This window comes from Enhydra lutris, unplaced genomic scaffold (assembly GCF_002288905.1).
Source record: "Enhydra lutris kenyoni isolate GAN:26980312 unplaced genomic scaffold, ASM228890v2 scaffoldscaffold87, whole genome shotgun sequence".
Lineage (NCBI taxonomy): Eukaryota > Metazoa > Chordata > Mammalia > Carnivora > Mustelidae > Enhydra > Enhydra lutris.
The window spans coordinates 2,633,169-2,659,509 of record NW_019154171.1 but is presented as its reverse complement, the minus strand read 5'-3'; the positions used below and the strand labels follow the sequence as shown (position 1 = coordinate 2,659,509).

The window sequence follows — 26,341 nt, the reverse complement described above, 5'->3', positions numbered from 1 at the left end:
AGCTTGATTTCTCTCACAGATCCTGGGTTTCTCTGACCAACTCTATTTATGTTTTGCTGAAAGGATGGGAGCCATTTACATTTATTTAACTGCCTGCATTCATTCATGAGTGTTTGTGAACCTATTCTGAGCCACCAGTGGTCTATGGACACAGTGAATGCTCTAAAGGAGCTTCTGCATTCCTCTAAGGAACAGACCCATGACATGCACTAAGACACTAAGAGCATGGGAAAAAGCAAGGAAAGACCACAGTCTTGAGAAATGAGTAAGTTTAGCAAGAAGAATTAAGTCATAAAGACATGCAGGAGCAACTGCAGCATGTACACAGGGAGAAATACATTTTTGATAACTTGATGGGGTGCAAGAGGTAAAATGATAAAGAAAAAAATACATAGAAACTATAACATGCTTTCATTAAAGTACTGTTTATAATTCCAATGACATATTGTTTTTATTTAAAAAATGAATGACATGAAATTGCAAAACTACTTTGTAACCAGAAGGATGTAAGGATGATAGGCTGGAGGGGGTGAACCCAATTTATGGTCTCTTTTGGAGTGTACAGCCCAAGGACTTCCTAAAACAATGCACCGTCCTTGGCTACTGTTATCTGTGCCAGGCTCTGACTTTTGTGAACACACCTGCCAAGAGCCCTTGTACAGAGCACTGCTCCTCCCTCGCACTAAGGACCTTGGACTAGGGGACTATGCCAGATAGTGGGTAGATGAGAGAGGGGTCTGCCCTCTCAAAAAGAACAGTGACATGTTGGACAATATCATTTGTAATTTTATCACTAAAAGAATATTGCAACATTTTGGAAACATGCTTTTGCCTGTCAAGTTCAGAGCCAACATCCCACATGGTATTCACATGTTCTGTTCTTTTCAGAGGAAACTGGAAGCTTGTGGCTTCTCCAGTTTCTTCACTAATTTTGGTTTTATCTAAAACTTGGTGACTTTCAGGAGGCCACATTGCAGGTTATGACCAAAAGCCCACACAACTCCCACTTAAAGATCAGGTAAGTAACTTTGGTGACTGATGAGTGGTACGGGGCAGAGTGGGTCTGTGAAAGACATGAGGGTGAGTGGTCAGGCTGGTGGAGGGCCTACCCGGTTGCTTTCACTCTTGGAACGGTCATTCTTTGCCTTGGCTGTCTTTTCTGCAAGCTTCTTCTGCCTCTGTGGGCCTCTTCCAAAGAAAATGTAGTTGACAAAGGCATACTCCAGAAGGGCCAGAAACACAAAGACAAAGCAGCCCATGAGGTACATGTCAATGGCTTTGACGTAGGGGATTTTGGGCAATGTCTCCCGAAGGTGTGTGTTGATGGTTGTCATCGTCAGCACGGTCGTGATCCCTACAAAAGAAACAGAAGGGTGAGAGGCTGCAGCTTTGCAGTTCCATTCCTCACGTTTCACTTTTATATTTTCTCAAACAGCTCTAAATAGTTGGAGATAGTAGACTGAATATTATTAGGTGATCAGAAGGCAACAGAGCCTGAAACATGTATGGGCAGCAGGTCACAGCTCAGGTCAGGAAGCTGACATCTCTGTTCCCTGTGGGGCACCACTCCATGGCACCTGGCTCAGAGAGAGAATGGAGAAAACTGAGGAGAATGTGCTTTTTAAGAAAGCTGGAAAAAATGAAAATGATCCCAGAAATTAATATAAAGCACAGTGTGTCTGGATGAGAAGCTTCCAAGAAGAATGAATCTATGAAGACTCAAAGAAGAGGGTCATCTATGGCCATTAATGAGGGCTCAGTGAGTCTGCTCATCAGAAGAAAACAATTCTTACCACAGTACTCTATGAAAAAGGGGAATGAGGCAATGATTTTTAAAATTGAGAGCGGACATGATTCAGTCCTGAGCTCAAAAAGAAAGGAGAATTTCAGGGAAGTTATCAAGGACAGATGATCTCACAGAGTCCTTTCCCTCCTCAACTAAGAGTCTATACAAGCTTTTCAGAACATGCATGATGAAGGGCTAACAATTTTATTCAAACTATAGAATCTTGCCATACTCTGGGGGAATAGACTAGATACTGCCCAACTTTTTTTAAAATGTCATAATGTTGAGTTCTCTAGATAGTAGTATATGAATACTTTCTGTTTCCATAACAGAGCTAAGTCCAGTCTCTAAAAACATTGTAAGGACCATATTTTGCAATTATACCATAGTAATGGACTTTTTTTTTCCAATACAAATATCCCATATTGGATAATCTGAAGCCACAGAGAGGAGGGAACATGGCAGTGACATGACTAGAGTTTGATGAACTGAGTGAAGTCACACATGCAGGAAATATATGGATTGCTCACTTCTTGGTGGATAGTAAATATTACAACAGACTTGCTCTCCCTTAAAATATTAAGAAGTTTCAAGGAAGCAAGACCACTCCAAAGGGTCATCTCTTTTCTATCTGTTCAACTGGTGCACTGAATGCAATTATCCCTGTGTCTTCTAGGACCCAGTGGAGAGAAACACTTCCTCCTCATTGCTATGTCAGGTCTTCCTTCAAAAAGGAGACTTCTGAAAGTGAGAGCTTTAGCCATGATCCCTCAGTCACAGCAACCTGAAAAATATGATGTCACTGAGGCCAGGGGACAGGGCAGGACAGAGAGGTCAGTGTTCCCAAGATATAGGGCAGAGCTCAGACTGCCTCTACATATGATTCCACCAAAGGCACTTCTCTAAGGCCCCAGATCCCACCCAACTCTCCAGTGAGGATTTGTATTTATAAAGCATCTTAGTTTGATGTCCTCCAGATTCCCATCCCATCGTTGGAGGTAAGCATCCTTAGACTCTGTGTCTCACAGAGACAACCTCCAGACCATAGATCTCTACTTGCTCAGACCATCTGGAGGGCAAGGAATAAAGCCCAGTCTTCTGTCACTAGCACATGCTTTCCTTCCACCCACATCTAAACTGCTATGAAAAGTAGAGGAAGGAATTGAGGCACTGAGAAACTATTTTTGTGTGTACTGCAAACCATGAGAGCTTATGGAATATATGGAAATTGAATATGTCAGAATATTTTAAGGTTCCCCTTTAAAGTCACATTAATGTGCACCTGGGGACTTTTAAAATTTGAAAAATGGCAATGGGATGATTACAGTTTACAAATAAATGTGAAACCATGCAAACTGTCCAAAATTAGATGTTTTCACCATTATTCAAAAATTTTGTAATTTTGCTGTCACAACTTTTTTCCCTTCCAAACATATTTGGAAAACATGAATGCTTTGGTTCTCTCCAGTTGGCTCTTGTGGCTTTCTAGTTGACTATTTTGAGTGGACATGCATGACACAGGCTTCAGTGGATGTCCTGGGAAATGGGCTGAAAGAACACAGGGATAGGAAGAGCCAGCACATGTCACAGGCACTCAGCCTGGGAAAAGCAGCCCTGAGGAAAATGGGACAGCAACCTGGCTCAGGCACCTAAACTCAGGCTCGAGGAGTCTCTTAATAGTATGGTTTTGGGATGAGTGCTCTGTTTGGGCTCATATTAGCTCTTAGTTTAAAAGGCCAGTGAATTTATTAATTCTTTGTATAATTTTGCTTTCTATCTAGATATTGTGGGTGGTGGTGGACAATAATGATTCATAGACTTGGATGGTCCAGCCACAGGGCCCAGGCCAAAAGCTTAGCTCTATCGCTTCCCAGCAGCATGGCCTGAGACTTGATGGGTCCACACCACTGTCTAGAGCTGTTGTGAACTTTAAATGTGATGCCTGAAAACCACTGGTGATATGTTAACAAATGGTAACGACAAATAATGGTATTTATTATTATCATTAAAGAAAGAGAAATTATTCAGGAGCTTCTGGTTTTCTGGCAAGAGACCTACAGCCACAACCTTGCTTTGAACTTCTGCTCTCTAAGGGGACCTATCCAACTGCAGTATGGTGCTTTCCATGTTCTTTGTACACTGATCAAGCTGTTCAGTCCTTCTACTAATTGTTAGTCTCAAATTATTTCTCATTTAGATTATGCTAATAAAATATTATATTTGAAAAACCGCATTTATAAAGTTATGAAATAAAAATATAATTTGCATCATTTAATCAAAAGATATTTTATTTCTCTTCTTTGTGATCAAAATTATGTGGACTGAATTATTTTAGTCTAAATTTTCCCTTTTAAAAGGACCAGTACTATTCACTTCAGGGTTTTGAGGAAGACCATCCAGTTGTTCTTCTTCTTCTTCTTCTTTTTTTTTTTTTTTAGATTTTATTTATTTATTTGACAGAGAGAGACACAGTGAGAGAAGAGAGAGAACACAAGCAGGGGGAGTGGGAAAGGGAGAAGCAGGCTTCCCATGGAGCAGGGGACCCGATTCGGGGCTCAATCCCAGGATTTTGGGATTATGACCTGAGCCAAACGACTGAGTCACCCAGGCGCCTGAAGGAAGCCCATCCAAATCCCTACTTTGCAGCCTGATGACTTGTAACACTAGCAATTCAACAGATCTGCGAGTCAGCCCCTGATCAGTAGAAACATAAAACTCCGAGGTGTACAGAACAGCAGTGCAACACAGCTTTGCAAAGGACCAGCATTTCCCTTCTCAATAGAGAGAGAACTCCAGACAACTGCATGTCCAACATAGCCCTGAGCCAGAGAGGGCATTCCGTGGATATCTTTGTTGAACACCCCTCTGCACGGATCTGTAACTCTAAGACTCATTTAGAAATGAGGTACATTCATCATGGTGCAGCCGTTCAGGATGCTGGTAACAGCACTCAAAACAATTAAAAGGTGAGGTACAAGACAAGACAGGTGGAATGGAACTGTGGGAGGAGGATTTTCTCCAATTAAAGTCCCCCAAACCATGGCCATATCTTCTTAAAAAGGCACAGAGCACATTAGCATTTTAAAGATTCTGAGGGATCTCGCAATAATAATAATTAATAATAGTTCTTGCTTTGCTTTTTTTTTCTTTTTAATCATTGTTTTTTACAATGTAACAGACAAGAACACTCTGTGTGTACTGTCTATTAATACCATAGGAATCACCTGTAGTGGTTAGGGGGGAGAACCCTGGAGTCAGACTAACAGGATTAATGTCATATGACTTTGTACCAGTTATGTAGCTTCTCTGTACCTAATTTTCCTGCTCTGTAAAATGGGAACAATAACATTGCTTATTGTGCTATGGATGTTCTGCAGAGCAGATAAGGTAACCCCATTAATGGCCTTGCAGAGAACCTGGCACCTGAGTATTTGGCAAATTTCAACTTAATGATTATTGTGTTGTTCTTCAGTGTTCATGACTCTATGATATACTTTCCTTAAATTATTAGAGGTGACCTTGTGGTATGTCCCAATCCCTGCAGACCCAGGCTCAGAAACCCTGTTCTCCATAGGCAGAAGGTGGGACATAGGGAGTGAGCATGCTGGTATCCTACCCTGAGAGCAGGACCTGTTGGACTGTAGTCTGCTCAGACGCTGTGTCCCTAGGGTCACACTTGCCTTCCAGACCCCCAGGCCTCAGGTTCATCCTGACACTGGCAAATGCCCATTCACTTCTGTCTCTGTACTCACATCCGCCTCCCAGACTTGTGACATCAGTCAGAACCTGGCACTCTTCCAGTGGTGAAGCCTTAGCAACTCTGGGCAGACCATTCCTTTGTCCTAGCAAAGCCGTAACAGGATGATTTAGGTTTATAATCATAATGCTGTTCTGTTAGAAAAAGTGGAATCTACTTTCACTTACTGTAATGAGGCTGGGTTGACAATAGCTCACTTCAGATAGATTATTTAATATTGTGGAAGACAGTGTCTTACCATTAAGGAGCTATAGAGCGTGTATATCTAGAAAACTTAGAAATTCACATTTTCAGTACACCTCAGTCCTATTGATGCCAGATAATTAGTTCTCTGGTACTTATATTTCCCTAATTATCTCAATAATGACAAATTCTCCAAGGCCAATTCAATGTGAAACTCAAGAAGCTTTAGCTTTAGGTTTCTACTTGCATTGTCCCCATCCAGGCTTTGGGTGGGATCCTGTAATTTTATGTTTGTCTATTTTATATTCTCTTTCCTAAAGAGAGACTCTGAAATTGTATAAGCTAACAGGTCTACAAAATTTAGATCTGTCCCTCCAAACACATTTTAGGTCTGACTTTTCCGGGGAGAGGAAAAGAAAATAATTTAACAAAGAGTAATCTAGTAGCATTAAAAAAAAAAAAAAAAAGGAGGAGGGGGAACTTACAGAAAGGACTATTGCTACAGGATAAACCTCTGCAGGCCATTGAAAAATCCTGGAGATCTTCTGAAGGGATGTTTTTCTTATCATACCCATTAAGAATACATAATAATATAACGCTTTTAGTTTTCTGATACTTTCTTCTTCTCAAACTAGGTTATTATTCACCTAACACTTTTGGGATTAGTTACCTGATTTCCTATGTGTTAATCTAATCTCAACTGTAACTCTGTGAGTCTAAACCAGACATCCACATACACACATGCACACACATTTTCCTAGGGAAAACAGTGTCAATCAATTGGAAGTCCTGGAAAAAGATGAAAGAACAAAAACAAACAAACAAACAAAAAAAAAAACAAGGAAGAAAGAGGGATAACTGGAACCCTGAATTCTTATGGTACTCTGTAAGCTAATTTACCAGCAAATGCATTGATAATTATTTTCTATCAATTTTTAAAAATATTATTTGATAATTTTGCTTTCAGGAATTGAGCCCAACCCTATGAGAGAAAGAATGTAGGGAAAATTGCTCTTCAGCTCTATATTTTCTAAAATGTATTTAAATAATTATTTTGTCCATGCAGCTTCATAATAATTAGCTGAATAGAGAATAATGTTTTTGAAAATATAAGCTTTCCTTTAATAATTTAAAAAATCTTAGAAATATTATTGGAACCTATAAAATATACTGTACATCAGCTAATAATCCAGTTGCCAAATAACCAGTGGCCACTACAGATCACTAGAGCCTTGAGAATCACTCAGAATCTAATCACATATTTAAATGCCCATTAAATTGTGTAATTCCAATTACATGCTATAATATTTGACTATTTTTCTGACTTAAAAAAGATGAATGTCCAATTAATCCAGTCTTCTTTCTGGGCCATAGAACAATTTTGAACAAGAGATGTTAATCCTTGCTTTAAAATTAGTGTCAAAATAGTTTTATTATGCAAATATTTGGCAAGCATATTTTCGCTTTCATGGGCATGAAAATTCACATTGGAGCATTATAATTAAATTAACACATCAAGGGAATCATGCATGAAATTATTGTTTCCAGATAAAAAGTGACTGTATGGGCAAGACTGGTGTCATGATGTCAAAAAATTGTAGTTGAACTATAGCCTCTGAATTTCCTTAATACTGTAATGATACAGTTACTTTACATTTTAGATATCATTTAAAAATAGCACATACCAAGGGCAACTCTAGCCGCAGATGCATCATAATTGATCCAGAAGGACACCCATGAAAGAATCGTAATTAGTATAGAGGGCATGTAAGTCTGGAGAATGAAGTATCCAATGTTTCTCTTCAACCGAAAGCTCAGTGAGAGCCGAGGATAGGCACCTATGGTAAACAGACAAAGATTACACTGGAGAAAAGACATGGCAAGCAAAAGAGTTTGCTTTGACCTCCATGATTCAACAACATGCATTTGAAAAGCCCATGAACCACGAGGTGGCCCATGCAATTTGCTTCTATAGAAGAATTGGGAGGGAAGTCTGTTTTAGTCTATAAGAGAATAATGAGGATATTCTTCTAAAGCCAAGCATTCAGCTGAGAACTATCCCTGGGAAAACTTTGGGGAAGTTTTTAGTTTAGAATACAGAATCATGCCATGTATCTTGTTGATTATTTAATTAATGACTATTCTCTTCTCCATTTAAATAGGTGAGATTTGGCTCAAGGTTTTATTGGGAAAAATGGCTTTTACCAGTTGTTCCCTCCATCCACCTAGAGCAACACCATACACAGATACTTAAATTACTGATCCTCATCTAAAGACAACTCCGGGCTACCCTGAGAGCTGGAGAGTCACAGAAGAAGGTCCAGTCTTATAGAAGGTAACAGTCTACACTGAGATGCTCTCCTCTGACCACAGACAAGGCATTAAGGAGGGCCTCTGAGAAGCACCTTGCCCACTTTCTTGTAAGTGAATTCTAGTGCTAATCTGATCTATGAGTCCTACTTAGTACACTTTTGGAACTCCACCATCACAGAGTAAGAAAATTGCCCACTGATTGTACTGCATTTTGTCTTAAATTTGCCTTCTCTGTTTTATTTTGCTTTTCTTAGAACAAAGCAAGGGTAGGCTCCATTTCCTCCTGTCCACTTTATCAGAACCAAACCTCCTAGCTCCTGATCTAAATTCTAATGAAGCTGCTGGCAGGTCAACCAGTGAAAACCCAATGACCTTCTCTAATCACCAACTTCCTTGCCTCTTTCCCTCCCATACTCACTGATGGATGGTCCTCCTTTCCTGAGATTGCTGTACCTTGTTTCTCATGACCTCCTTCTACTCCAAGGCTGACAAGCTCCTATTCTCCTCCTGCACCCAAGTATATGCATCTTCCAGATTTCATTCCATGTCTTCTGTTTTTGTCACCATATTCTTTTCTTTAGATGCCTGATTTACTCATATGACTATTAATTCTATGTCAAAGATGAAGACTTTTATCTCCAGGCTTCTACTTTGGCATCAACTATTTTCAGCCAGAATTATATAAAGGAGAAAAGAAGTCATCTAAGAGACTTAGCACCTAAAGGCTGATGATTTGTAAAGTTTCCTCCAGTCGTTTTTGTGTGCTTGTAGAATTTCTTTTACATAGCTCTCTGATCAAATGCATATTGCATACTGTCATCAGAGCACAAACATTTTCATACTTATTTCAAATTATTTGTAAATACAATTTAAAAATCTTCCAAATTTTGCTTCAAATATATACATATGTACTCTAGTTTATAAATACATTTTCCTGAATGCTACAAATTTAGGTTATTTCCATTTTTACAAAACTATAAATAATATTCTTAAGATTATCCCTGTGTAGAGTCCTTTTTCTGTATTTGGACTTACTTCCTTAGGATGGATATGCCAAAAGAGGAATTGCTGGGCCAATGTTTAGGCTTCTGACACTTACTGCCAAATTACTTTGCCAAAGAATCATATCAGTTTACACACTACTATAAGAACTTTATAAAACTGTCTATTTCACCTTGTAAACACTACAATGTTCCATAATATTTCTTAAAAATAACTTTTGCTAATTTCTTTGGGAAAAATTGTCCTTTCCAATCACTTTCTTTAACTGCATACTTCCTAAATGTCTTTCCTCTGCTTTTAAGCTCATAAATAATCTGATTATACTATTTATTCATTTTTCTCATTTTTTTGTTCCTCTTATTGTTTTCACTTATTCATTTAAGTTCTTTTGATACCAGCCTTTGTGTTTATTGTCTACAAGCATTTTCTCAGTTGTTTGCTTTAAAACTTATAATGGATTTGAGTGGGGGACATATAAATACTTTAATTTTTTATATATAGAATTTATCCATTCCACTTTTTTCCTTGTTATTTTAAAAACTTGTTGTTAAGGCTTAGGTAAGTTCACAATAGAAGCTTAACCACAAACCTACTTTTAAGGTTGGAATTTTTTCAGTGTTCGGTATGAAGTGTACATGTACATTGATTTTTATTCCACAAACAGCCTACCAATCCTCCCAATTCCATCAATGGAATAAAGCTTCCATTGACACAGGTTTGATAGATTCTATTATTGTTATAAAACAATGTATATATGGCTCATTGGCATAATGTGCCATTGAGCTGGCTCAGAACCTCATTGTAGGCTTTCCCATCTCCAAATCCTTGGCCCTAAGCTATATCCACACATTCCTGAAGCACAGCCTGGAACTCGCTGTCAACCCATACTCCAAATCTTCTATAATTCACTGCTTTCTATGAAGGTCCAAACACGCATGTGGGAATTTATTTTCTCCAAAATGTTTCCCAGATTAACTTCAGCTTCCACTATATCTCTTCATTAAGCAGATGATTTTCTAGCCCAAAGAATGTCCTCACTGCCTCAAAATAATTGTCCATATTTCCTGCCCCTTCTGATTCACACACACTTTTCCCTCCTTATGAAATGCCCTTCCTTCTCCATACTCCAAAGTCTTGGTCAAATGCCGTATCTTCTATGAGTCCTTTCTTCTTTCCTCCAAATGAAAGTCATTACCTTCCTGAGTCATTTTCTTTTTCATTAAAATTATTACTATTTAGCAAGGTAAGATCTTCCTTAATCAGTTGTACAGTCCCCAAGGCAGAGTTTGTGAATTGATGTATTTTTCATATACTGTGATGCTTATGTAAATTTCTGAACTATCATAGGTTACCAACAAATACATTTGTATGCATGAAAATAGAAGCCTTTGGTTTATTTGCATGACTTTCTAGCAAGTGTAATACTCAAAACATTCAATACCTTTATTGAATCTTAGTTTGAAATGTCATAGCAACTTCAATATCTTTATTGAAGTAACTTCAGTGTTGGCTCTTAGTTTTCAATTTCATGACAATCTCATGCTTTACTTATCACTTGTCATTTGCTTCTCTTGTTTCAGATATGTCTCACTATAGCCACTATAATTAAACAATAGTTTCCGTATCCATTATGATAGGTTGGCTTCTGTTGCAGTAACAAAAGGATCCCCAGATCTCTGTAGCAGACAATAAGGATTTTTTTCTTGTGTTACATATCTGCTTAGTTCTGTATCTGGAGCACTGCTGGATATTGTGAGAGAAGTGTTACACTCAACGGGCCTCACATTTCCTTGCCTTACAGTAATCTTTATGTCACTGGAGAACAGTTTAGTCCCCTCCCAGGGGAGAGCAGCAAATATTTTTTGAGTAAAAATTTAATCTACCATGTTCCTCAACTTTCCATTTTCAAGTCAACTTTCTTGATATTTCCCGAAGTATACTGTCTTCAGGAAAACCATTCCCATCAGAGGCAAATATCTATACCTAAGTAATGAAGTATGACTGAGGCTGTTGGGAATTCTTGTCCTCTATAACATGGAGGCCAATGACATGAATACATAGTCAAACATTCAGAAGATCTCAAGGAAAGAAATACTAATCTGATTTCCAAAAAACCTGAATCTCTGAAAATTTGCCAAGATATAACACAGAACTTAGAATAACACAGAATTCATAATCTCTGAAAATTTGCCAAGATATAACACAGAACTTAGAATAACACAGAATTCACAATACTGAACTTAGAAAATTAAGAAACATACCATTTTCTTATGTATTTGTTCAGTAAATATATTCTACTTATTGAAATTGAAGTGTCACTTCAAATCAAAACAACTTTTAGGCATTCACCATATGCCCCATCCATTCTAGTTTCATAATTCTAGACTTGGGAATGGTGAATAGAATAGACAACACAGATGAAAAAGAAGAGAGTCTACATTCTCAACTAGCCCCAATTAATTCATGTCAGGCCCATACAGACTGACCTTGGTAAAACAGAGGTAGGAACCATGGTGGAGATACAAAAATATTTTAGAGCATGAGATTTGGTCATACAAGAGAGGTTTCATGGCATCTGAAGTGAGACACTATTCCTGGTTGAATAATTTTCTTTTTTTTCAAGCAAGGAAGCAGAAAAGCCTTCAAGACTGGGCCAAATGAAGAAAAGCCTTTCAATATGCCATGAGAAAGAGACCTCAGAGTGTTAATAAACACAAGAATTCTCAAAGGTGTTGAGACATGTTCTAGGCCAAGACCTCTGCCATTTGATATGCATCCTAAAGAACACACAGAAGTTTTGTGTAGCTCTATTAGATAAAGTCCTTACACTGCAGGGCAAATGCCATGATGTATGCTGTATCTATGGGAAAATTCCCCACATGATCATAGCTAGTGGTTAATAAAGTTGAGAAGTAGTGAGTCAGCTACATCAAGATATAGCCTTCAAAACAGCAATAGAAGCTTAAAAGTTACAACAGAAAGGCACAGAAGCCCTAAAGCCTGTGTGCCAATGCAGATGTGGTCAGGTTCCCAGTAGGTGCTGAGCCAACAGACAGAGGAACAGTCCCTGAACACAAGTGCATTGTTCCAATTCCTTGGCAAAATTATCTATTGAAGATGCTGATCTCAACCTTTTCTCCCTAGATGCACCTAAAGTTATGCCAAAAACAAGGCTCTGGATATTTAATCTAGCCTAAATTAATATTGCTCTCTAAAGCATTAATATTGCTGAGGAACTCATAAAAAATGTGGACAGAGTATCGTGTCACCTTTGTGGAGAGAGAGATCCACTCAAATGTGTCCATAAAGTAATAAACTATTTTAGCAACTGCAGCAGAGCTGACCTATACACATGTGCCTCTCCCTCTTTAAGGTGGCCACCGTGAGGGGCTCTCCCTCCATTGATTGAGAAGCTTTGTGAGCTCTCAGTGATGCTCTTGGGTTTTCATCAGCATGGTCTTTCTCAACATGCTGTCTCATTCATTTATAATCTACTTTTTCATGTTATAATTCAAAATAGAGTTAGTAATTCTCTTGTTCTCATTATGAGTCCCCTTAATTATTTTATGTTCAAAAAAACCCATGAAGGGAAGGATATATATGAAATAGGAAGGAAAGAAAGAAGAAAAATAGGACTGGAGCTCAAAAAAATTGTTTTCAGGTTGTTTCAATAGGCAATGATTCTTCTTCTGAGTCTCCACAATAAAACCAGAATGTTGTATCACATGACTATGGAGCAAAGAGTGGGGGTGTCTAAAGGATCTAGTTTCAGCCTCATGGTTTGTTTGGACTATTCCTATTAGAATAGTCCTATTAGACTGTCTTATTAGACCCTTAGTTTTCTTGTACTGAAATAAGGCAAGAATATCACAAGTGAAAAAAAAAAGATGTTATACTTCATCAGAATTATAGACTATTAATCTGCAAAAGAAACCATCAAGGAAATAAAAAGATGACACGCAGAATGGAAGAAAATATTTGCAAATCATATATCTGATATGGATCTCGTGTCTAGAATATATAAAGAAGGTTTATAAAAAAATACAATCCAACTTAAAAATGGACAAAGGACTTGAATAAACATTTCTCCAAAGAGGAAAGTGTCCAATAAGAATATAAAAACATATTATTACTTATTAGGGGAAAGGCAAATCAAAACCACAATGAGATACCACTTCACACTAGGATGTCTACAATCAAAAAGATAGATACAGAAATACTATACTATTTGGTGATTCCACTACTCAGCATTTACCCAAAGAATACAAAAATATTAATTCAAAAAGATATATGAACCCCTGTGCAAGATTATTTACAATGACCAAATTATGAAAGTAACCTAAATGTCCTTTGATAGATGAATGGATAAAGAAGACATGGTTTATACATACACTAGAATATTACCCAGCAATAAAAAATAATAAATCTTGGGGCACCTGGGTGGCTCAGTCATTAAGCGTCTGCCTTCAACAGGTCATGATCCCAGGGTCCTGGGATTGAGCCCCACATCCAGCTCCCTGCTTGGTGGGGGGCCTGTTTCTCCCTCTCCCACTCCTCTTGCTGTCTCTCTCTCTGTCAAATAAATAAATAAAATCTTAAAAAAAAAAAGATCTTCCCATTTGTGACAACATGGATGGACTTAGATGGTATTATGCCAAGTGAAATAAGTCAGACAAAGAAAAACAAATACTGTATGATTTCACTTAGATGTGGTATTTTGTTGGCTCAGTTGGTTAAGCGTCTGCTTTTGCCTTGGGCTGTGATATGGACCTGGGATTGAACCCCACATTGGGCTCTTGGATCAGCAGGGAGTGTGCTTCTCCCTCTACCTCTCTCCGCGGCTCATGCTCTCTCTCTCTCAAATGAATAAGTAAAATCTTAAAAAAAAAATGAATAAACAAATAAACAGTGCAGAAACAGATCCATAAATACAGAAAACAAACTGGTGGTTGCCAGAGGGGGAAAATGTGGTGAATGGGCAAAATGGATGAAGGGGAGTGAGAGATACAGGCTCCCAGTTATGGGATGAATAAATAGTGGGGATGAAAGGTTCAGCATAGGAAATATAGTCAATGGTATTGAAACAGTTGTACGGTGACAGATGGTAGCTACACATGTGGTGAGCATATTATAATGTATTGAGCTGTGGAATCACTATGTTCTGCACCTGAAATTAATGTAACATTGTGTGTCAACTATATTTTAATTTTTTAAAAAACAATAACAAGTGTTGGTGAGGATGTGGAGAAATTAGGATCTTCATGTACTTCTTGTGGGAATATGTGGGAATATCAAATGGTGACATCACTTTGGAAAAGAGTATGGCAATTCTTTAAAAGAGTTAAACTTAGCTAATTACCATATGATCCATCAATTCCAATCCTAATGAATTGGCTATGAGAAATGAAAACTTATGTACAGAAAAGCTTGTACGTGAATATTCAGAACAACCTTATTCTTAGTACCCCGAAGGTGGAAACAGCTCAGTGTTCATCAACTGATGAAAGATTAAATGAAATATGATATATTCATACAATGGACTGTTATTCAGCAATAAAAAGAAATGAAATGTTGATATATGACACAACATGGATGAACCTTGAAAACATCACGTTAAATGAAAGAAGCCAATCACAAAAGGATTACGTAGTATATGATTCTATTTATATAAAGTACGTAGAATAGGCAAATACACAGAAGCAGAAATTAGATTAGTGATTGCCCAGGTTAGGGGAAGTGTGTTGGGGGAAATGGGGAGTGTCTGCTGGTGGGTATAGGGTTTCTTTTTGGGTTGATAAAAATGTTCTAAAACTGAACAGTCATGATTATACAACTATCTAAATACACTAAAACTACTGAATTGTATAATTTAAATGGATGAACTGTATGTATCTAAATTGTACTTTGGTAAATCTGTTATAAAGAAAATAGAATACCTACTATGTATATTTTACTGGAAATTAAATGGCTTAATTAATATCAGGTAAAAAACATACCACCTGGCCCAAAATACACATTTAATAAACACATGTTGCTTCTTCATTTCCTTTTCTTCCTCTATGATGCATTCTGTGTTCAGGATTCTATAATCTAAGAGTTTTTACCATTGAGCATTTTTAAAAAAATTTGTACTAGAGGTTTAAATATAATTCCAGAAGATAAAGGTAGTCAAGAATTATTTTTACAAAGGAGATGTGGGGCAATGAATTTCTGAAGAAATCTGGCTTCTGTAGGAGGACATGTTTCATAGGTCAGGAGCCCTTAAAGGAAAATGATTTCGTAACAACAATATGTGATAGCTAAGCTCTCATTTAGCACTGAGAGTAAGCTTGCTCTGGGCCCACAATTTTGGATGAAGGATTAGCGTCTGGCTAGGAAACACAGATGAATTGTCTCTTAGGATCCTTCTAACAAAAATAAATGGGGAAAAAGAATGGAAATTTGTCTGTAGAATTTAAGGTTAAATTATAAATAAGATAAAGATGATAATTCCTTCTTTTAACATTTCATATAATACTTTCTCTAGACCTATAGTAGATGTTATTTATGGACCCAATGGAAATTACTTGATCACAGGAATTTAGTTTACTAAAGCATGGAGTTCACAAATGGACTTTAGAGAAAATTAAATGAATGTATTAAAAGTGTGACATGCAGACTTTAAAAACACTTGTAATTTGTCATAATGATTAATGAAAAGCAAAATAGTATTTTGAAAATTGATTTTTGAAAGATAGAAAATTCACATATCTTAACAGAAATGTTTCATTATCATTCAATTTGGGATCCTTCTCTTTTTCTTTCTTCTAATCTTGGCAGAAGTATTTTAAAATAAAGCCAGAAGATATCAGTCCAAATGTACCCCAGGAAAAAAAGGGAAGAGAAATAAAAACATCAGGTAGTTAAAGCAACATATTAAGTGATGTGTTTTTCATGTATCTAACAAAAGTTTCAGTCTTTTAGCTCATACAAAACAAAAAGTTAGAAGTAAATTTCAGATCTGACAAAAAAAAAAAAAAATACATCCCAAATTTTGCCTGTCAGCAGAATATACATTCAAGACCAATACAAAAGATGAAGTCTCAATCTGGTGATTCAGTGCTGAGTGATATTTAAGGAGCTCTTTGATTATTAGCTGGATATATTTATTGAAATCAATTTAATGCAATGTTTCTTTTAACCTGATTCCCTTACCAACTGCTATTTAAGTGCTTTGCTTATTATTTTTTTTTCTCACAGTTTTTTATTGTTACAAACAAGAGCTCAGATCTCCTTTCAGCTTTAAAGGACTTGGGTGAGTGTTTCCTCTATATAATGTTATTGGAAAAATACAGAATTATATTTTCCAAAATGTGACTGAAAAGTGTATCCTAATTTTTTCTCTTTTACTCTCATGTATTAATAGTCCAAACTAAGTAAGAATTAAATATTGAAACAAGTGTACTTTTTTCCTGAAAAAATAAAGAGGGGTAGGAAAAAAACCAAACAAACAATGGTATTTAATTACTGTAGAATAGGTAACACTTCCACTGGAAACAACTAGAAGAAAATGGACAAAATTTAAATACATCTCCCTGAAGACACTGAAGAAATAGCAAGCCAGTGAAAATCTTGGCCAAGATCTGGGAGAAAAAAGAAACTGAGAGAGGTGAGCCACATTTCAGGTAGCTGAAACATGTACTTTTAGAAGGGAAAATGAGAAGCTAAGCAGGACATTTGACAGAGTCATGGACTAAAAGAGAGATACTAGGGACAGAGAACATCAAATAGGGATTCCAAAGAGCTCTGTCCAAGAAACAAAGGTAAACCAGAAGGAATAACACATACACAAGGACAGGATCTGAACTCAGAATTACCTGTCCTGGATTGTTAATGTCTCTAGCTGCCTGACAGAGGTAAGCATAGATCCTCTCTGAGGAAAGAGGACATCATCATACACTTGGAATTATGTCCACAATTTCCCCATGGATAGTAATAACCGATTAAACATAAACAAAGAGAAAACTGTTGGACTGAAAGATAAGTGAGAAGAAAATTCCAGAGTGAATCATGAAGAGAAAATAAAATGAAAACTTCCAAAAGGGAAAGGGAGATATACAGATGATATGGGGGGAAATCCAACGTTGGAGTTGTAAAATTATAATTAAAATTGGAATCCTAGAAGAAAAATGGAGGAGAGAATAGGGCAAAGGCAATGGCTGAGGGTGCTCCAGAAGTGTTAGGAGACCTCAAGCCAAAGAATCAGGAAGATCTACAACCTCCAGTTACAGAGAAAACAGTATCTTGGTACATCATAAATACCAATGAAATTAAAAAAAAAAAGGTGGAAAAAAAACCCATAAAAATTTCCTAGAAAGAAAAGAAAAACAGATTAATTTGAAAGCATCAACTAGATCAATAAGAGTCTTCTCGATAGAAAGAGTGGAAGCCAGACACGATGAAATACTATTTTCAAGCAGAAAAAGAAATGCCAACCTGAATTTCTAGAACCATCATACAAGAATATATGACATAAGGTCATAAACAATTAAAAAAAAAAAACTAAAAGAAATGTGTGACCAAGAGACTCAGACTAAAGAAAATATTTTTAAAATGTTTTTCAGGAAAAAAAAAGTTATTTGGGCAGTGTGACTTGGAGATAAAAGAAAGAATGAATAACAAAGAAAAGAGGACATTTATAATTATATCTAAGTGAACATTTAACAACAATAATAGCATTATACAGGGTTGTAAATGTGCATAAAATTATAATATGTAGAGGAGGAGTCAAGATGGCGGAGAAGTAGCAGGCTGAGACTACTTCAGGTAGCGGGAGATCAGCTAGATAGCTTATCTAAAGATTGCAAACACCTACAAATCCAACGGGAGATTGAAGAGAAGAAGAACAACAACTCTAGAAACAGAAAATCAACCACTTTCTGAAAGCATATTTTCCTGGGGTTGTTGCCACCCTTTTAGTATTTGACTTGCTCCTTCATATACTCTTATCTGGACAAAATGACAAGGCGGAAAAATTCACCACAAAAAAAAGAACAAGAGGCAGTACCAAAGGCTAGGGACCTAATCAATACAGACATTGGTAATATGTCACATCTAGAGTTCAGAATGACGATTCTCAAGGTTCTAGCCGGGCTCGAAAAAGGCATGGAAGATATTAAAGCAACCCTCTCGGGAGATATAAAAGCCCTTTCTGGAGAAATAAAAGAACTAAAATCTAACCAAGTTGAAATCAAAAAAGCTATTAATGAGGTGCAATAAAAAATGGAGGCTCTCACTGCTAGGATAAATGAGGCAGAAGAAAGAATTAGCGATATAGAAGACCAAATGACAGAGAATAAAGAAGCTGAGCAAAAGAGGGACAAACAGCTACTGGACCACGAGGGGAGAATTCGAGAGATAAGTGACACCATAAGACGAAACAACATAGAATAATTGGGATTCCAGAAGAAGAGGAAACAGAGAGGGGAGCAGAAGGTATATTGGAGAGAATTATTGGAGAGAATTTCCCCAATATGGCAAAGGGAACAAGCATCAAAATCCAGGAGATTCAGAGAACCCCCCTCAAAATCAATAAGAATAGGTCCACACCCCGTCACCTAATAGTAAAATTTACAAGTCTTAGTGACAAAGAGAAGATCCTGAAAGCAGCCCGGGAAAAGAAGTCTGTAACGTACAATGGTAAAAATATTAGATTGGCAGCAGACTTATCCACAGAGACCTGGCAGGCCAGAAAGAGCTGGCATGATATATTCAGAGTACTAAACGAGAAAAACATGCAGCCAAGAATACTATATCCAGCTAGGCTATCATTGAAAATAGGAGGAGAGATTAAAAGCTTCCAGGACAAACAAAAACTGAAAGAATTTGTAAATACCAAACCAGCTCTACAGGAAATATTGAAAGGGGTCCTCTAAGCAAAGAGAGACACTAAAAGTAGTAGATCGAAAGAAACAGAGACAAAATACGATAACAGTCACCTTACAGGCAATACAATGGCACTAAATTCATATCTCTCAATACTTACCCTGAATGTTAATGGGCTAAATGCCCCAATCAAAAGACACAGGGTATCAGAATGGATAAAAAAACAAAACCCATCTATATGTTGCCTATAAGAAACTCATCTTAAACCCGAAGACACCTGCAGGTTTAAAGTGAGGGGGTGGAAAAGAATTTACCATGCTAATGGACATCAGAAGAAAGCAGGAGTGGCAATCCTTATATCAGATCAATTAGATTTTAAGCCAAAGACTATAATAAGAGATGAGGAAGGACACTATATCATACTCAAAGGATCTGTCCAACAAGAAGATCTAACAATTTTAAATATCTATGCCCCTAACGTGGGAGCAGCCAACTATATAAGCCAATTAATAACAAAATCAAAGAAACACATCGACAATAATACAATAATAGTAGGGGATTTAACACTCCCCTCACTGAAATGGACAGACCATCCAAGCAAAAGATCAACAAGGAAATAAAGGCCTTAAATGACACACTGGACCAGATGGACATCACAGATATATTCAGAACATTTCATCCCAAAGCAACAGAATATACATTCTTCTCTAGTGCACATGGAACATTCTCCAGAATAGATCACATTCTTGGTCCTAAATCAGGGCTCAACAAGTATCAAAAGATTGGGATCATTCCCTGCATATTTTCAGACCACAATGCTCTGAAGCTAGAACTCAGTCACAAGAGGAAATTTGGAAAGAACCCAAATACATGGAGACTAAACAGCATCCTTCTAAAGAATGAAGGGGTCAACCAGGAAATTAAAGAAGAATTGAAAAAATTCATGGAAACAAATGATAATGAAAACACAACGGTTCAGAATCTGTGGGACACAACAAAGGCAGTCCTGAGAGGAAAATATATAGCGGTACAAGCCTTTCTCAAGAAATAAGAAAGGTCTCAGGTACACAACCTAACCCTACACCTAAAGGATCTGGAGAAAGAACAAGAAAGAAACCCTAAACCCAGCAGGAGAAGAGAAATCATAAAGATCAGAGCAGAAATCAATGAAATAGAAACCAAAAAAACAATAGAACAAATCAATGAAACTAGGAGCTGGTTCTTTGAAAGAATTAATAAGATTGATAAACCCCTAGCCAGACTTCTCAAAAAGAAAAGAGAAAGGACCCAAATAAATAAAATCATGAATGAAAGAGGAGAGATCACAACGAACACCAAAGAAATACAGACAATTATAAGAACATACTATGAGCAACTCTACGCCAACAAATTTGACAATCTGGAAGAAATGGATGCATTCCTAGAGACATATAAACTACCACAACTGAACCAGGAAGAAATAGAAAGCCTGAACAGACCCATAACCAGTAAGGAGATTGAAACAGTCATCAAAAATCTCCAAACAAACAAAAGCCCAGGGCCAGATGGCTTCCCGGGGGAATTCTACCAAACATTTAAAGAAGAACTAATTCCTATTCTCCTGAAACTGTTCCAAAAAATAGAAATGGAAGGAAAACGTCCAAACTCATTTTATGAGGCCAGCATCACCTTGATCCCAAAACCAGACAAGGATCCCATCAAAAAAGAGAACTACAGACCAATATCCTTGATGAACACAGATGCGAAAATTCTCGCCAAAATACTAGCCAATAGGATTCAACAGTACATTAAAAGGATTATACACCACGACCAAGTGGGATTTATTCCAGGGCTGCAAGGTTGGTTCAACATCCGCAAATCAATGTGATACAACACATTAATAAAAGAAAGAACAAGAACCATCTGATACTCTCCATAGATGCTGAAAAAGCATTTGACAAAGTACAGCATCCCTTCCTGATCAAAACTCTTCAAAGTGTAGGGATAGAGGGCACATACCTCAATATTATCAAAGCCATCTATGAAAAACCCACCGCAAATATCATTCTCAATGGAGAAAAACTGAAAGCTTTTCCGCTAAGGTCAGGAACACGGCAGGGATGTCCGTTATCACCACTGCTATTCAACATAGTACTAGAAGTCCTAGCCTCAGCAATCAGACAACAAAAGGAAATTAAAGGCATCCAAATTGGTAAAGAAGAAGTCAAACTATCACTCTTCGCAGATGATATGATACTATATGTGGAAAACCCAAAAGACTCCACTCCAAAACTGCTAGAACTTGTACAGGAATTCAGTAAAGTGTCAGGATATAAAATCAATGCACAGAAATCAGTTGCATTGCTCTACACCAACAACAAGACAGAAGAAAGAGAAATTAAGGAGTCAATCCCAGTTACAATTGCACCCAAAACTATAAGATAACTAGGAATAAACCTAACCAAAGAGACTAAGAATCTATACACAGAAAACTATAAATTCTCATGAAAGAAATTGAGGAAGACACAAAGAAATGGAAAAATGTTCCATGCTCCTGGATTGGAAGAATAAATATTGTGAAAATGTCTATGCTACCTAAAGCAATCTACACATTTAATGCAATTCCTATCAAAGTACCATCCATTTTTTTCAAAGAAATGGAACAAATAATCCTAAAATTTATATGGAACCAGAAAAGACCTCGAATAGCCAAAGGAATATTGAAAAAGAAAGCCAAAGTTGGTGGCATCACAATTCCGGACTTCAAGCTCTATTACAAAGCTGTCATCATCAAGACAGCATGGTACTGGCACAAAAACAGACACATAGATCAATGGAACAGAATAGAGAGCCCAGAAATAGACCCTCAACTCTATGGTCAACTCATCTTCGACAAAGCAGGAAAGAATGTCCAATGGAAAAAAGACAGCCTCTTCAATAAATGGTGTTGGGGAAATTGGACAGCCACATGCAGAAAAATGAAATTGGACCATTTCCTTACACCACACACGAAAATAGACTCAAAATGGATGAAGGATCTCAATGTGAGAAAGGAATCCATCAAAATCCTTGAGGAGAACACAGGCAGCAACCTCTTCGACCTCAGCCGCAGCAACATCTTCCTAGGAACATCGCCAAAGGCAAGGGAAGCAAGGGCAAAAATGAACTACTGGGACTTCATCAAGATCAAAAGCTTTTGCACAGCAAAGGAAACAGTTAACAAAACCAAAAGACAACTGACAGAATGGGAGAAGATATTTGCAAACGACATATCAGATAAAGGGCTAGTGTCCAAAATCTATAAAGAACTTAGCAAACTCAACACCCAAAGAACAAATAATCCAATCAAGAAATGGGCAGAGGACATGAACAGACATTTCTGCAAAGAAGACATCCAGATGGCCAACAGACACATGAAAAAGTGTTCCATATCACTCGGCATCAGGGAAATACAAATCAAAACCACAATGAGATATCACCTCACACCAGTCAGAATGGCTAAAATTAACAAGTCAGGAAATGACAGATGCTGGCGAGGATGCGGAGAAAGGGGAACCCTCCTACACTGTTGGTGGGAATGCAAGCTGGTGCAACCACTCTGGAAAACAGCATGGAGGTTCCTCAAAATGTTGAAAATAGAACTACCCTATGACCCAGCAATTGCACTGCTGGGTATTTACCCTAAAGATATGAACGTAGTGATCCGAAGGGGCACGTGCACCCGAATGTTTATAGCAGCAATGTCTACAATAGCCAAACTATGGAAAGAACCTAGATGTCCATCAACAGACGAATGGATAAAGAAGATGTGGTATATATACTCAATGGAATACTATGCAGCCATCAAAAGAAATGAAATCTTGCCATTTGCGACGACGTGGATGGAACTAGAGGGTATCATGCTTAGCGAAATAAGTCAATCGGAGAAAGACAACTATCATATGATCTCCCTGATATGAGGGAGAGGAGATGCAACATGGCGGGTTAAGGGGGTAGGAGAAGAGTAAATGAAACAAGATGGGATTGGGAGGGAGACAAACCATAAGTGACTCTTAATCTCACAAAACAAACTGAGGGTTAATGGGGGGAGGGGGGTTGGGAGAGGGGCGGTGGGGTTATGGACATTGGGGAGGGTATGTGCTATGGTTAGTGCTGTGAAGTGTGTAAACCTGGCGATTCACAGACCTGTACCCCTGGGGATAAAAATATATGTTTATAAAAAATAAAATTAAAAAAAAATTATAATATGTAATGATAATAGTATATATATGTCAGAATGAGGAAATGGTGAGTTAAGATGCACAAAGGTCTCTGCAGTGTTTGGGAGAGGTAAAAAGACCATTTCACATAAATTACCAGAATTAACAAATACTTTTAGCAAGGTCGTTCAATAAGAAATCATTGTGTTCTTATATATTAGCAACAAACAAGAAATAATGTTAAAAATTTTTATCATCTATAATCACATCAGAAAATATCAAACATCTATCAAAGATGCACTAAACTTCTATTCAGAAAACCCTAAAATATTATTACTACAAATTAAAGAAGACCTATATAAATGGAGATAAAATATATCGAATTGGAAAAATTACAACAATGTGCCTTTTCACCAAATCAACTAAAGCATTCTCATAAAAAGCCAAACCATTTTCTAGGTGAAAATTAGTGATCTGTTTATAAAAATTATAAGGAAATATAAAGGGCCCAAAATAAGCAAGCCAACAGTATATAAAGAGTAAACAGGAAAGCTGATAGTGAAGAGTAAATAAAGTACCTGCTTTTCTTAAAGCTACACTAGTTAACACTGTGCGATAAGGGGTACAAAGATGGATGAATAAACACACGGTACAGAATATACAGTCCCAAAGCAGATCTATGCACATACAAACAATTTATGACAAATGTGTTGCTGCAAAGCAACGGAGCTATGGAAAATAAAACCGACCCATACTTCATGCCATTCACAAAAGTCAGGTGGACTGTAGGTCTCAATGTAAAAAAAGCACATTTTTGTAACATACTGTAATGTATAACAAACTTGCACCTGAAATGTATAAATAATTCAAATAAGTTAATGACAGATAATTAACAAAAGAGACTTGTATAAGTCGTTCACAAAAGAGGATCTCCAAATAACCAATAGGAAAGGTACGCAATCTCACTAGTACTCAGAAAAATGGAAGTTTTATTTATTTTATTTATTTTAAATATTTTATTTATTTATTTGACAGAGAGATAGAAAGCGCATAAGCAGGCAGAGTGGCAGGCAGAGAGGGAGAAGCAGGCTCTCCTCTGAGCAGGGAGCCTGATGTGGGGCTCAATGTGGGTTGGGCTTGATCCCAGGACGTTGGGATCATGACCTGAGTTGAAGGCAGCCGCTTAACTGACTAAGCCACCTAGGTGCACCAAAATGGAAGTTTTAAAAGCACAAAATATCACCCAACACCCAGCAGCTGACTTCCATGGGAAATGCTAGCAAGGTTGTTGGACTAAAGGAATACTCGTGCATTACTGGTATGAAAGTGAATTGGAAAAAGCACTTTGGAAAAGAGCTTGGCATAATCATTAATGTTCACAATTACACGTCCAGGTATACACTCAACATTTGTGTGTGCATATACTCACACACACACACAAAAAAGTACAAGAATGTTCATAGTAGCATTAGTCATAAACCTCCATCTGCAGTAGAGTGGATAAACAAAATGTGGTACACTTGTACAGCAGTATAGCAATGAAAACAAATGCACAACAGTGACATGGATGGATTTCATAAACATTATGTTCAGTTAAAGAAGAGAGTTGCAAATTAATTCAAACTGTATTATCCCATTAAATAAGGTCCAAACACACAAAATTAATTATACTGTGACAAGACATTGGTTTCCTTTGAGAAAAGGAGGGAGGTTAGGAAGTGAGGAGAAGTCTTAGTGAGAATTTTAGGGTTCTACTTTTTGACCTAATTGCAGTTATAAGATTGTTCACTTTCTTTTTAAAAATAGAGCTACTTAATGACCCAGCAATTGCACTACTGGGTATTTACCCTAAAGATACAAATGTAGTGATCCGAAGGGGCACGTGCACCCAAATGTTTATAGCAGCAATGTTCACAATAGTCAAACTATGGAAAAAACCTAGTGCCCATCAACAGATGAACAGATAAAGAAGATGTGGTATATACATATATACAATGGAATACTATGCAGCCATCATTTCTTTCATCATCATTTCTTTCATCAAAAGAAATGAAATCTTGCCTTTTGCAACGATGTGGATGGAACTAGAGGGTATCATGCTGAGCAAAATAAGTCAACCAGAGAAAGACAATTATCATATGATCCCCCTGATATGAGAAAGTTGAGAGGCAGGGCAGGGAGTTGTGGGGAGTAGGGAAGGAAAAATGAAACAAGATGGGATTGGGAGGGAGAAAAACCATAAGAGACTCTTAATCGCACAAAACAAACTGAGGGTTGTTTGTGGGTGGGGAGATAGGGATAAGGTGGCTGGGTTATGGACATTGGAGAGGGTATGTGCTAAGGTGAGTGCTGTGAAATATGTAAGCCTGATGATTCACAGACCTGTACTTCTGGGACAAATAATATATTATATGTTAATAAAAAATATTTTAAAAAATTTAAAAAAATAAATAATTTCATACAAAGAAAAAAAAAGATTGTTGCTTTCTGATAATTCACTTGGCTCTACATTTATATTTTAAGTATTTTTCTATATGTGCTTACACAGAAAAATTATAAAATCTATATTAAAATAGAAAAGAAAAAATCTATGTCTTCGTATAAAAAAATAAAGCATGGGAAAATTCTAAACATTCCTAGGAATGTCTTGCTTAATTAAGTCTTTTAGAAATCTTTAAAACTGGAGTTTGACAATTTACGTAAAAGTCTCACATATTTTTAATGAATTGGAATTGGTTTTCCCTAAGGACATTCAGTCAGATATTTTTGGCACATCCCAAATACTTCAGTAACACATGTATATTTATTATGTTTAAACAGAAATTGGGTAAAAAATGAAAATCTTTTATTGAAATTCCTGCTTGAGGGGCACCTGGGTGGCTCAGTGGGTTAAGCCTCTGCCTTTGGCTCAGGTCACAATCTCAGGGCCCTGGGATCTAGCCCCGCATCAGGCTCTCTGCTCAGCAGAGAATATGATGATATAACATTTGCTTTGTTTAATGTTTTTGAGAAAATTTTTCTAGACCACAACTTCAAAGATTTTATTTATTTATTTATCAGAAAGAGAGAGAGAGCATAAGCAGAGGGAGTGGCAGAAAGAGGGAAAAGCAGGCTCCCAGCTGAGCAAGGAGCCAGATGTGGGACTTGATTCCAGGAACCTGGGATCATGACCTGAGCCAAAGGCAGACACTTAACTGACTGAGCCACCCAGGGGTCCCTAGACCCCAACTTTTAAATGATTAAAGATTACCAACCTAG

At 37.2% G+C, this 26,341-nt stretch overlaps 1 protein-coding gene across 3 annotated transcripts in view; it reads right to left on the bottom strand.

Annotated features, from left to right (window-relative positions):
• The window catches only part of LOC111161915 (gamma-aminobutyric acid type A receptor beta3 subunit), a 220,488-nt gene that overhangs the window by 7,737 nt on the left and 186,410 nt on the right, over nt 1–26,341 (bottom strand). For all 3 annotated transcript variants that reach the window (XM_022525990.1, XM_022525989.1, XM_022525991.1), the window contains exons 7-8: nt 7,412–7,564; nt 1,110–1,354 (exon numbers count right to left, since the gene is read on the bottom strand). In XM_022525990.1, the coding sequence (XP_022381698.1) occupies nt 1,110–1,354; nt 7,412–7,564 (398 nt within the window). The remainder of the gene's footprint in view (nt 1–1,109; nt 1,355–7,411; nt 7,565–26,341) is intronic.